The sequence below is a fragment of the Gopherus flavomarginatus genome, chromosome 2 (assembly GCF_025201925.1).
Source record: "Gopherus flavomarginatus isolate rGopFla2 chromosome 2, rGopFla2.mat.asm, whole genome shotgun sequence".
Taxonomy (NCBI): Eukaryota; Metazoa; Chordata; order Testudines; family Testudinidae; genus Gopherus; species Gopherus flavomarginatus.
This window is the reverse complement of record NC_066618.1, coordinates 102,218,434-102,232,305: the sequence shown is the minus strand read 5'-3', so window position 1 is coordinate 102,232,305 and position 13,872 is coordinate 102,218,434. Positions and strand designations below refer to the sequence as shown.

At 40.3% G+C, this 13,872-nt stretch overlaps 1 protein-coding gene and 1 long non-coding RNA gene across 7 annotated transcripts in view; both read left to right on the top strand.

Moving 5' to 3' along the window:
- Window positions 1–13,872, top strand: part of LOC127043773 (uncharacterized) — a 489,959-nt gene that overhangs the window by 69,315 nt on the left and 406,772 nt on the right. The gene's annotated exons all lie outside the window — the stretch shown is intronic.
- The window catches only part of EZH2 (enhancer of zeste 2 polycomb repressive complex 2 subunit), an 85,238-nt gene that overhangs the window by 55,672 nt on the left and 15,694 nt on the right, over window positions 1–13,872 (top strand). For all 6 annotated transcript variants that reach the window (XR_007772300.1, XM_050937697.1, XM_050937696.1 and 3 more), the window contains 6 exons: window positions 1,144–1,246; window positions 2,416–2,579; window positions 10,040–10,131; window positions 11,800–12,040; window positions 12,447–12,616; window positions 12,996–13,090. Coding sequence is in view for 5 of the 6 variants with exons in the window: in XM_050937697.1 (XP_050793654.1) it covers window positions 1,144–1,246; window positions 2,416–2,579; window positions 10,040–10,131; window positions 11,800–12,040; window positions 12,447–12,616; window positions 12,996–13,090 (865 nt within the window). In the remaining variant the exon portion in view is untranslated. The remainder of the gene's footprint in view (window positions 1–1,143; window positions 1,247–2,415; window positions 2,580–10,039; window positions 10,132–11,799; window positions 12,041–12,446; window positions 12,617–12,995; window positions 13,091–13,872) is intronic.

Below are 13,872 nucleotides of genomic sequence, written 5' to 3'. Positions count from 1 at the left end.
AAAGTCTCATTCTGGATAGCCCCCTATATATGCTTATGTTACAAATTGGACAGTGTAGCTCCACCAAGCAGAGTATTAATACATTCAACAAAATCGCATACAGCCTTTGCAACCGTTTTAGCTTGAGTGACTATCCTAGAAATTTGTAAAGCCTCAACGTAGTCTTCAGTACATACTTTTGCTTCGCACTAGGCCATCTTTCAGCAATCTAGAGATGATGCGAGATTTGCATATGTGGTCCTTTAGGCATTTTTCAGATAGACTCCGATCCTACTGTGGCTTGACCTGCTTGAGTGTCACCTGAAGTGGAATGGGCATGTGCAGTCACTTGAAGAAATGGTTACCGATCTGTTCCGTAACTGTTGTTTGAGACATGATGTACATATCATTCCATGACCCGTCGTCCTTCCCCTCTGTATTGGATTCTGTCGAGTAAGAATGAAATGAGGGAGGTCAACAGTGGTTCTGCCCTTTAAACCATCGTGCAGCAGCGGGCACATGCACCATCTCAGTGGGCATCGCTGATGGAAAAATCTCCAACAGTGTACTGGGTGCATACACGCCTGAAGTGGAATGGACATGTGCAGCACATCTTGAAGAACAAGAGTTACAGAACAGGTTAGAAATAGTTTCTTTCCTCAGAATTTCCCTATACCTGTCAATCCCAGATTAGCATAGAGTGTGTTGCAAAATGTGGTGTTGCTAATCATTGACCACTGCCAACACAAGGAAATGGTCAAGTCCTTCACTGTCGTTGAAGGATACAGTGGTGCAGTATTTTACTGAGGAAGAAAGCACCATTCATCAAGCAGTTACGTGAATGACTGCTGATGGCAAAATAACACAATTTATCATTTGTCCAGAAGAACCTGTTGGTAGGAAAAATCATTTTAAACTCCTTAATCTGACTTCTCTGTAATTATAAACTGAAAGCGTCAGATTTTTGAAGTGCTAATTCTTTTTTTGCTTTGTACTTTAGGTTCTTGGTCAGCTTTTTTTGTCCTTAAATATTGGTATAAACAGTAAATTTACAAGTAGTTTAACACTTATAAAACTACTGTGGGAAATACCAAAGGAGCACAATGTTGTTCAGAAAATATTTCCTGTTAGTCTTCATATTTCTTTGTCTGCTTCTCTGTGCAGACAGAGAGAGCCATCCACCTCGGAAGTTTCCTTCTGACAAGATATTTGAAGCCATCTCCTCGATGTTTCCGGATAAGGGTACAGCAGAGGAATTGAAGGAGAAGTAAGATTTGATTTCTTAAGAGGTGTTGGTACGCTGCATAATATGGTACTTGGATTTCTGTACTGTCTAGAAAAGAGCTACAGTGGAACCCCGTTTATCCGATTTTTTTTTTATTGGGACCAGAGCCATAAACAAAATAATTTGGATAATCGCATAAATAATCGAATAAACAAAAATTTGGATAATCCAGAGAATGGATGGAGCTTGGCTCAGATAATACGGCAGAGGTGGATAATGGAGTCTCAGATAAATTGGGTTCTACTGAATTAAAGTTTATTGATGTTTTGAGTAGGATCTGATCATTCTAGCCCCAAGATTGGGAAGTTATGAATAAACTGACTACAGCTGTACGGTTTATGTAGGTAATACTTGAAGGGTGGCTGTTTCAGACATTAGGGAGGCAGTGAGACCTAGTGGATAGAGCACTGGACTGGGACTTGGGAGACCTAGTTCTTTTCCTGGCTTTGGCCCGGCCTAGTGGGTGACCTTGGGTGAGAGCTGTCAAATCAGGATATGGTTACTGACCTTGTTTGTAAAACATTTTGTGATCTACAAGTTAAAAGTGCTATATAGAAGAGGTGGTGGTATTATTTATTATTGTTAGCCTTCCCTATAAGCAGCCAGAAATCACTTTTGTATGGGTATATATTGTCCTCTTGGTATGATGAAGGAAAGAGGAAATGCTTTGTTTCAGTGATCCTTTTTTTGGGGGAGGGGGTGGGGGGGCAACGGGGCTGGTGGAAGCATTTGTGGAAAACATTTTTGAAAAGTAAATACATCACTCCTCTGTGATTCTCATCCCCCCCTCGCCCTGCCTCAGGATTAATAAGTACAGAGTTACTTAGTCATGCCTTTGAATGTAGCCTTTACTGATAAACTTTACGTAATATTTGATTTAAGTAATTTTGCTTTTGACTTAAGCTGTAGTATCACAGACCAAAGATAACTTAACTTCACATTTTTTCCAATTAAATATTGTAGAACAACTGTTTTTTAGCAGACAGTTTATTGTAAGTGTCTAGTGCCAGATTTTTCTTAGTTAAACCAGTAAGTCCAGAATAAATACATAAAAATCAGGACTTACTTTGGATTTGCAGTAGTGTTACAGCAAAACTTGACCCTTTCTGAATAGAATAAGCAATGCTTTTTATTTACTTTTCTTTTTGAAGATACAAAGAACTCACAGAGCAGCAGCTGCCAGGAGCTCTTCCTCCTGAGTGCACACCAAACATAGATGGACCAAATGCAAAATCTGTTCAGAGGGAGCAGAGTCTGCACTCCTTTCATACGCTCTTCTGTAGGCGCTGTTTTAAATATGACTGCTTCTTACATCGTAAGTGCAATAGTCTTTTTGTAAATCTACATTTCATTTTATGAGACCTCAAGAAACTCTAAAGTAGCCACAGAGTACAATACAGAATAAGAAAAGAGAACAATAGATGTGCTAAAATCTGCTACCAATGGACATGCTAACTTCATTGTGGTATGAAAATTATAGTTTCTGATCTTTGAAGTATTGGCTATATTATTTGGTGTAGTTTGATTTCACGTTTGCATTTTTGAAGTTGATAGTGTGCCTGGCCTGTAGTGGTGTTTCTCTTTTACTTTTTTTTTTTTTTTTTTTTTTAAAGAGAGAAAATTTGTTTCCCAATACTATTCCAGAATTATCATACTTATCTCTTTTTATCATAGGGAGGTTGAAAACTGACCAGATGTGTGTTTGGAGAGATTTGTTCTTTTCCTGTTCAGATTTTTTTGGTCCTCAGCAGGAGAAATAAATATCCGTGAACTGCTTTATTCTTTTATTCTTTTCTGAGACCACACCAGAGGTTACTTCTAGCCCACTTAGTCTTATGGAGTGGAATTATTTTTAGACAGGTGTGTCCTAGAAATCATTCATAAATGATGCCCTATTCACTTATAATTCGTATTGCCCATACCTTTTGAAGAAATCTTTTAACAAAGTGTTGAGAGACAGTCAGTTTTCATTTCCAAGTGGGAACAATAAAGGACTTCCCTGAGTACCATCAGAGGAATGGTTCTTTTATTTCCTCATCCTGAAGCCAGAGACCCAGAATGTGTGAAGGAACTAGAGAATGAGTGCAAAGGATTTTGGACTGTCTGAATTTGACACTGAGGGGAGTACAATATACAGTTACTTGTTAGTGAACTCAAGTCAAGAGACTCATTAACCAGTAGCTTCCAAATGAGAAATTGTCTTGAGCTGATGACCCACTTGAGGGTGGTGAAATCATGAAGGATTGGGCCAATAACTTCCAGTCTCAAGAATTTTTTTTCTGAGTTCAGGAGTTAGAGAGAAAATTCCATTCATCTTTGAGTGCTTGCTCATATCGATTCCAGTTAGGTGTGCGCGCGCCGCCTGCACGTTCGTCGGAAGATTTTTATCTAGCAACACTCGGTGGGTCGGCTGGGTCGCCCCCTGGAGTGGTGCCTGAAATAGAGGACCCTGTCGTGGACATCCTATCGGCTGATACACCTACTAGAGTGGCTCTTCCATTTATCTGCACCATACAGGCTAATGCGGACACCATTTGACAATCCCCAGCCTCGATTCCACCTACAGCAAGGAGAGTAGAGAGAAAATATATGGTCCCCTTAAAGGGGTATGAATGTCTCTACATTCACCCACCTCCTTGCTCTTTAGTGGTGCAATTGGTGAACGAAAGGGAGCGTCATGGCCAGCAAGCCCCGACTCCTAAGTCAAAGGAGGCTAGGTGCATGGACCTCCTAGGCCGCAAAATATACTCGGCCGGGGGCCTCCAACTTAGGGTGGCAAACCAGCAAGCCCTCTTATGTAGATATAACTTTAACACGTGGGTGTCCTTGGGTAAGTTTACGGAGCTTCTTCCCCAGGAGTCCCATCAAGAATTTACGGCCCTACTTGAGGAGGGTAAAAAGGTAACAAGAACCTCCCTCCAAGCCTCTCTGGATGCAGCGGACTCTGCAGCCAGAACTCTGGCATCAGGAGTGACGATGAGGCGTATCTCCTGGCTCCAGGTATCAGGCCTTCCTCCTGAAGTACAACAAACTATTCAGGATTTGCTCTTGTAAGGCCAGGGCCTGTTCTCAGATAAGACTGACCCCAGATTGCACAGTCTAAAGGACAATTGCATTATAATGCGCTCACTGGGTATGCACACGCCAGTGACCCAACGCAGGACCTTCCAGCCCAGCCACACCGTCCTTACGCCCCGCCTAGGCCACGTCAGGACTTTAGCAGAAGGCGTGGTTGAGGGAATCATCGAAGACAATTTGGCCCCCAAGGAGGTCAAAATCAGGAGCCCCCTAAACCACCAGTAGGGCCCAAGCAGAACTTTTGATGGGACGCCCAAGGGCAGCCCACCAGTTGCTCTGCCGGATCCTTCTCCTCCCTTTTTCAACCGCCTCTCCCAATTCCTCCCTGCCATATCAGTCTGATTAATACCAAAGCAACAGGATGTCTTGAGTCTTTCAGACGTTCAGAGAATAAATATCATATTCCCTGTTCGGTTTTGAGGGAATAGAGTCTAAAAGTTGAATTTACCTTGGCATATAGATATTCCTGCTCTGGCCCATGGTGAGGAAGGTACTACAAAAGATAGCCAGGCCCACAGAACATATTATCCTCATATTTTAGAACTGGCCAAAATGACACTAGTTCACAGAATGGGTGAATCTGCAATTGTCATTTTGGCTTCCAGCAATAAATCTCCTCACATTGGACTTTGTCAACCACAGTGATCAAACTTGCTTCAGGGATATGGAATGGCTGTAAATAAACGTCAGAATATCCTACAGTACCATATTAATCTTGATAAATGCACCTCTACCTCGATATAACGCTGTCCTCGAGAGCCAAAAAATCTTACTGCGTTGTAGGTGAAACTGTGTTATATCGAACTCGCTTTGATCCGTTGGCGTGCACAGTGCCCCCCGAAGCGCTGTTTTACCGCATTATATCAGGTCACGTTATATTGGAGTAGAGGTGTAATCTATCCCATTGCAGTATGAGAATTTGGAAGGTAGTGTGGCAATATAGGTGGTATCCCTGTGCTGTGTAGGAAGTTCATTTATCCTGGAATTTTGGCAGGACAGTTGGGACATAGGGATGAATGCTGGCTCACTGAAAGTTATTTCAGCAGGAACTGTAACCTTTCAGGTTCATGCAGATAATGTGCCATTGGGGGGCTCACTGCATCACAGGTTTTTTTTTGTTTTTGTTTTGTTTTTGTTTTTTTTAAGACTGATGAAATTGAGAATGGTAATCAATCCATAATGAAAAGGTAATTTGGTCCTACCTGCTATCTACAAGCTTCCTTCCTAAATAGTTTTATCAGGATAAGGTAGCACCTAAGATAGCACCGCATGCTTTTTAACGAAGTTCCCCTCCTCTTTCCTTCAGAAGCAGGATGTATTTGCTACTTTCCTTGTCCTATCCCCAGTAACAAGAAAGAAGCAAGATGGCATTGTTTGAATGGAACTAGAACTTGAAAAATTTATCTGAAAAGAACCCAGAAATTCAGATTGTCTGACACCTTTCATTTTATATGAAGGTGTTAAAAAAGGACATATAGCCAAATCCACCTTGTTGAATTGGGACTAAACAACTAATTGGCAAAGTTTACTTCAGTAGTGAGAAAATAGTGTTGGCAGCGTTTAGGGTCCACTGAATATTAATGAGCTGCCTCTTGGACAAATAGCAATCTGTTAAAATGTCACTGTGTGCTACCTTCACACCTTTGCTGAGCACTGCAGGATGAAGTCAAGACCTCAGCGGATGCAGTTTTTGGAGGAAATGGAGGAGCCCATTGTGGAGTGCTAATTCCACCTTATAGCAATCAGAGTGCTACTTTGGGAGGTCCAAAGGTCTGGAATGGCATAGAGAATCAAAGAGAGAATGGAAATTACCCACTTGATCTGTGTTTTTTTTTTTTTCTTTTAATCCTCCTGTTTATCAGTACAGACCCCCTTCTTATTGAGACTAGCATCACTTTATATAGTTTCAAGTTTTTTATCCAAATATTTTGAATTTCTAGTAAAATGCTGGAAAGAAGTTATCATTAACTTTTGAAATGTCAAGTACACTTGATGAGCTGGGTACCCCTTTATATACAGGTGATGACATTACTAGAACAGTGTGTATCGCTGTCTTCTTGTGCTCGTAGTTATACCTAATTGTCTGGAATAATAGAATTTAGAAGAAGGATAATTATAGGGTGTAGAGAACTTCCCAAAAAGCTTGTTTATAGAACAAGTGTACATTCCAGGCTAAAATACTGCCTATGCGTTTACACCTTCATAAATATTAGGAATGAGTAAGGTCTTGACGATTATGAGCCAGTTGGGGACAATGCAGATCAAAAATCCCAGGAGAATGATTGCAATCTTGATTGAAGAGATCCGGCTATGGAATGAACTTCCAGACTCTAGATCCCTAGGAAACTGAAACCTTCCACTGTTGGGGAGAGAAAAACAACAAAAACTTTTTACTATAGCAAGAATGACATTCACAATATTGACATCCCTTCTATGCGAATGGGTCCTCTAACTGGCCCCCCCACCCAGAAACCAACCAACAGCAATAAAAAATACCCAACACAGTTTTGCCTGATCTAGACAAAATTCTTGTGGTGTAGTTTTTAAAGTATTTGTATGTTAACTCCCGATGCACCTTCTTTTTCAGATGTCCGTGGTGATGTGTTAAAATGCTGAAATGCCTAGTTTGCAATAGAACAGAAGCACAACAGCAGAGATTTGGTTTTTTGGTTTCGTTTTTTAAATTTGCTTTTGTGCAGACCAGGGAGAAAATTATTGGCACATTTTTAGGACAAATATAGCCGTGCCCATAAGAGTTCATAATGGAAATGTTCACATGTGAAACTGATACATATAAAATAGTTTTGATTTCTGCAGATTGCTACAGGCTTGTATACCACTTGCAACCAGTGTTCCCAGCTGTATTCTCAAATTACTGCAGAGCCATTTTCCTTGTGGATTGTGGGGAGGAGAGGAGAAAGTGTTAATATAGAAGAAAGCAAGTCTTTCAGAACAATAAAAAGTCCATATTTTCAGCCCTAAACATTTTAAATACTGAAAGACTTGCTTTTCCTCTGTTACTGCTTTCTGTTTTCCTGCTTCCCTTCATTATTTTTAGAAACTGAAAAATAATGTTTAAAACTTCTGGCATTAAATGTTTTGAGGTATAAGATTTCTTTGAGTGTATATTTCATATATTTAATGTACAAAACATCAGGGATGTATAGGTGTAGAATACATGCATGCATTCCAGAAACTACATACAATATTAAAGCTATAAACTTCAATGTAGAGGAAAAAGAAATGGTAAAGTTAAGTATAATGCATACTTTAAAGGTGGCAGAGCTGAAGTTGTGCATTTATCCTGAACTTTGGCACTTCCTAGTAACTGAGAGTTCAACAATGCAGCTATTACTTCTAAATATAGTGTTTGGTAAGGAGTTATTTAACATATTTGGGACTCCTGGTGGTAAGAACTTTTTAACTAAAATAGTATTGTTAATATTTTATTTGATATTATACAGCAATGTAAAGACTTACGGTGCTTAAGAATCACAATTTCAGACATCAGATTACAAAGCCTACGTGCAGCAATACAAAGTATTTGGGAACAGTCTGAGTCTCATGAATGTTCTCTCTCCCTTGCCTCCCATTATTATTACTATTTTTTTAAATTGTACTTATTAAGTCTCAACTGGGCTTTATTGCTAACTATTAGGTTTAAATTGGAACCAAATATACCAATTCCTTTTAGGTTGTGGGATTAAAAAGTACCCTAGAACTACACTAATTTCAAAGAGGATAGCAGGTCCTGGTGTAAATTGGTGCAGTTCTGTGTTAGTCTTTGGAGCTGTCGATTTACATCAGCTGAGGATCTGGCTCAGCATGTTTAGTGTTTCAGTCTTCGTGATATTGAGTTCAAACTCTTCTCCATATTTTGCTGTATGTACACCTCTAACCCGATATAACACGAATTCGGATATAACGCAGTAAAGCAGTGCTCCAGGGGAAGTGGGGCTGCGCACTCCAGCAGATCAAAGTCAGTTCGATTAAAACGCGGTTTCACCTATAACGTGGTAAGATTTTTTTAGCTCCCAAGGACAGCATTAAATCGGGGTAGAGGTGTATGACCATAGTCTAAAATTTGTTACCTTTTGTGCTTCAGAATTGTGCAATCTGAGTATCAGATTTTCACTATGGAATTAAATTGCTTACCGTTGAGACTTGACATACAATCTTGTGAATGCACAGCAGTTGCTTTTACATCTTAACTATTGCTGCTTGAAAATTCATGTTGTTCAGATTTTCCCTATACTAAATTGAGGGAGAAATGTAAACACTGCAGTTATGTTAATATGGCAAAATTGTAAAAGATCTTTAATAGCCTTAAAAGTAAATATTAGTCAATGTATACTAGAGGTTAAATTGAGGCTAGTTATCCTTTCAGAGCCTGATTCTCGCTCTATTCGTTTTCTTCATTGTGTATAATAGCCCACTGGAAATATAAGTGACATTCAGTTTCTTACCAATTTTTTCCCCTCTGTCATTGGATTCCTCTGAAAAGGAGCTGATTTTTATCTTCCTTCCTGGCTATATTTGTTCAGTTCAGGCGTAGCTAATACAGAAGATATCCGTGAGGTAGCTTATCTAGATTATGCTTCCATGGTGACCCTGATCTGTGGTTAAGAGGGCTAAGTATCTTTTGAACAAATGATCATATGAATGTCTCTTGAAATATTGACGATGAACCACAGAACAAAAGCGTGTTCTTCCTTGCTTTTTTATGATGTATAAAGATGATCTCAGAGATGGTATTTAATCTTCATGCACACCCTCTTAAAAAGAAATTGGAAACATTAGGTCATTTCAGTTTTCCCCTCAAATACCGGAGAACTAATTGAATAACCATCAGGCTGCATGTGGAATTTTCAAAAGCACTTGCATAATTTAGAACACACGTTCTATTGACAGTGTAACTGCAAGCTTCCCACACTACTTAGGAAATTACAGCAAAAAGAGGAAAGTCAAGATATTCGAAAGGGCTTTTTTTTTTTTTATTGTATTTTTCTGTGGTGAAGAGTTCTTTTGAGGTGGTCTTTGGACATCAAAGGAACAGTTAAGGGAATTAATAAATCTCATTTTGCATCTATGTGAACCCTGAAGTCTCATCTACACTAAGGCATATTTACACTTTCAGAGCAGTGTGAAGTGGCCTGGAAGTGGGTATAGTAAAAATTTGCTCCCACTTTAAGTTCCAAATGTTTAATGGAAATTACATCTTTGATAATTGTAAAATTCAGGATTGATTGCTTAGGTGTCAGCCATTATTTGTCCTGGTCTTGAAGCAGGAAGGAGCATGTTCTTGATGGAGAGTCCCTGAATAAGAAGTTTGACTCCCACTGGTAGTACCAATGCTCTGTCTGAAAGAGGGCAGGGGAAACAAAACTAACCCAGGACTTTGCCCCTGGGTGGGTGGGTGGGGGTGTGTGTTTGTAAGTAAAGGGTAATCATTTTTACTTAAGATGGTGATCTGAATAGGTGGAAACACATACTATAAATTATCAGCTTTGCACAATTTTACTTGCCCATTCATTTTTTTTTTAAATGGTAAATAAAATACCATTTAGGTTTTTCTTTCACTGTTACCATGGTTGCCATCAGGCCAGTTTTGGTGAAGTTCAGATAAATTTTCAATTTTGCAAGTATTTGTTGATGAAACACATTTAAAAATACTTGAGAAATATTTTTATTTTACAGCATTCCACGCAACTCCTAACACTTACAAACGGAAGAATACAGAAACAGCCTTAGATAATAAACCTTGTGGACAGCATTGTTATCAGCATCTGGTAAGAGAACTTATTTCATTGGGTAGATAGAGAGTTGGGAGTTTTTTTGTACTTTCTATTTAGCAAAAAATAAAAATCAAGTGTTTGAAAAAGTTTAAGCTTGTAGTCAAATGAATCTAGTCAAGACATAATATGCAGTGCTGTAGGAAACTCTGATGATTAGTGTCCCACGTGATGTTACAAGATACTGTGCTAATGAAGATGTAAAATTTAGGTGCTAGCAACTTGCAGTCAAAGCTTTCATAGCACTTTTCACAAAAGTAAGGATAGTGACTCCAGTGACCAGGCCAAAGTTCAAATTGGGAAGTTGAATTATTTCATACGAAAGTATGTACCTCTAACAGTATAGGGTTACCATATTTCAGGACATAGCTGAAGGGGGAGCTGGAGGGGTGTGTGTGTGTGTACTGGGAGGGAGTATTTGGGGGGTGTGGGAGGGGTTTGAGAGTGTACTGGGAGGGGCACCTGGAGGGGGTACTTTGCTGCCTCACTTTCCAGGTTGCGGGTGGGGGGAGAGGGAGGCTATGTGTTGCTCCCTGTAGTAGTGGCAGGGCAGCTGGCGCAGGCCTAGAACATGGTGCCTGCAGTCTGTCAGCACCTCCCTGTCTCTCCCCCTCCCCAGGCCTGGGAGCTGGGGCTTGGGTGCATAGGATCCAGCAGCAGTCGGGGCAGGGCAGGCCCCACACCCGCACCCACCTACCTCTGCCCCGGGGATTTCCTAGCCACCCACAGACAGTTCAAACCCACCTGCCCCCGATCTCTATGGAGGCCGCCCTGGGACCAAGCAGCGCAGTAGCCGCCCCGCCCCCAACCAAAGGGAGGATTTGTGGGGGGATGTCTTGGCCCAGTCCGTCCCCCCCGCCCTCCCGAGTTACGCCTCGAGCCCAGGCCGGGTGACCCTCCCCTCGCTCAGCACTTCCGGTTCTGCCTTGTGGCCAGTGCTTCCCACCTCAGGGGGTCCCGGAAGTGATGCATCCGCTGTACGCCAGGTGGGGGAAGCGGGAGACAGAGACGTGCAGTTCTGGCCGTTAGGGTGGTTGGAGTGCGGCGCGCGCAGGGCTGTGAGGCGAAGCCCCTTCTTCCCCCCCCCCCCGGGGCAGAGGACGAACCCAGCAGCCCCACCCTGCCGCTTGCCTGCGGGCCGCACAGTGGGCTGCAGGTTGTGCAGGCCTGCTATGCGTTCGCTCAATCATATCCATCTCAGAGAAAATACTATGCTGTAATCCTCTTTCCCTGTCATACCAGACTTTTTTTAGCTATAACACCTTAACAGTTCCCAACATTTCTGTTTTTGGCAATGGACTTTATGCTGGAAAATTTTTATTTGTCCATCATCAAAGATGAAAGTGTTTTTTTTTTTTTTTCATTTTTTTAAGTGAAAATAGAATTTTGGTACTAATATCAAAGCTAAGTAAATTGAGATCTCAAACTGTGTGTACTTTATTGATGCACACAGTAAAGATCATGAACATGAGACAACTGAAAAGCATTGTAGATAAACATTTTTGGATTTATTTTAAAATATGTAAATAGTTATTTTATCTGAAACCTGCTGTGTAAATTATGCAGGCTTTGGCTTTAAGTGACTAGTGATCCATTCTCACCTCCTTCCTCCTCAAATTAAAACATTTCAAACCCACGTACTGAAGACTCTTATTTTTTATTTAGGAAGGGGCAAAGGAGTTTGCAGCTGCACTGACTGCTGAGCGAATAAAGACGCCACCAAAGCGCCCAGGTGGCCGCCGAAGAGGAAGACTTCCAAATAACACCAGTAGGCCCAGCACACCAACAATAAATGTGTTGGAATCAAAGGACACAGATAGTGACAGGGAAGCAGGAGCAGAAACTGGAGGTGAAAATAATGATAAAGAGGAAGAAGAGAAGAAAGATGAAACATCCAGTTCTTCTGGTGAGGCCAGTCAATGCTTTAATAGGAAATGAATTGTGATTTGTGAGGAGAGGTCTCAAACCATAATTAAGCAACCTTAGAAGCCACATATTTTTGGGTATATTTGGACTTTTAATTTAATTAGAAGATATGATATGGTATCTTTATCACAGAGAGCCTTATAATGAAAGTTCAGAATAACTTCATTTGTTCAGCACTGTCTCCTGAATACTTTCAGAAGCTAGACTGTGCTACCTGATTTCTTCCCACTGTCTGATTATAGCTTCTGTCTGTAGATGTGTTAAAATTTCTGTATGTGGTGTCTTCTCACTTAAAAAAAACAGGACTTTGTTCTGTTACAGTTCACATAACTTGATGTTTTTAAGAGTCATGGAAACTTAAATTATGAGTGCTCTTGATGTTGCAGAGGCAAATTCCAGGTGTCAGACACCAATAAAGATGAAGCCAAATATTGAGCCTCCTGAGAATGTGGAATGGAGTGGTGCAGAAGCCTCGATGTTCAGAGTTCTCATTGGCACCTACTATGATAACTTCTGTGCAATTGCTAGATTAATTGGGACCAAAACATGCAGGCAGGTAAGAAGTGAAAATTGCTTATTTAGGTGGCAGCATGCCATTTTCAAAACTGGATAGAAAATATGTTAATACTCATTCTTCTTCTTATTATAAGAGAATTTATTAACCAACTTGGTTTTCCTGAGAACCCTGTCTTTTCTGATTTTTAAAAATTTGTACAATGAATTTTAGTGATTTGAATGTATCATACAGTTTAAAATACACAGTTATTTTTATTTGATCATTTAAGATCAAATCAGATAAAATAAGAGACATATCTATAAAGAGAAGAAATTTTGTGGCTTGTTATAATTTGTAAGGTGTTGGAGGAAATCATTCTAACATAATAGAAAGCTTTATTTTCTATCAGTGAGATATATGTTATGGTATCTCTTGCTAGGTGTATGAGTTTAGAGTAAAAGAATCTAGTATTATTGCTCCAGTTCCTGCTGAAGATGTTGATACTCCTCCAAGAAAGAAGAAGAGGAAGCACAGGTAAATCTGTTAATAAATAACCTTAGAAGCTAAACATGATAACCCATAGGACAGGAGTTCTCAACCTTTTTTCTTTCTGAGCTCCCCCAACATGCTGTAAAAACTCCACGGCCCACTTGTGCCATAACTGTTTTTACGCACATAAAAGCCAGGACCAGTGTTAAGGGGTAGCAAGGAGGACAACTGTCTGGGGCCCCATGCCACCAGGGACCCCATGAAGCTAAGTTGCCAGGGATTCAACTTCAGCTGTCACCGTGGGGCCCCAGGCCTCAACCCCATGAGGTTGGGCTTTGGCCTTCTGCTCTGGGACCCAGCAATTTAATGCCAGCCCTGCTTGGCGGACCCCCTGACCCTTGCTTGAGAACCATTGCCAAAGGAGACTTATTGAACCAGCAGTATACAAGTAAGGTCTTTGAAAGAAAAGGCTGCTTATTTCTTCTCTTTATTCCTTTGCTTTCAAAGAACATCAATGAAACAAAATTGTCCAATTTCTCAAAAACAAAATAAAACAAACCCCTGTTCTACCTTTATAAATAGTCAAGTTTTTCACAGGTGCTTATAGGCTTATTGCAACAAGTAAATTCAAGTTAGGGTTAGATTCACATTATTCCAGACAATGTTATAATAATCAAAAATTCACATTGGTGTAGAATAGGTTAGGTTTTATTGAATTAAAAAAAAAAAAAAAGATACTACCACTTAGTAGATTTTTTTGGGCAACATTCCTTGATTCGTTGAGGTATTTTTTTTTTTAGAAATAACACTTCAGCAGTGAAGTCATG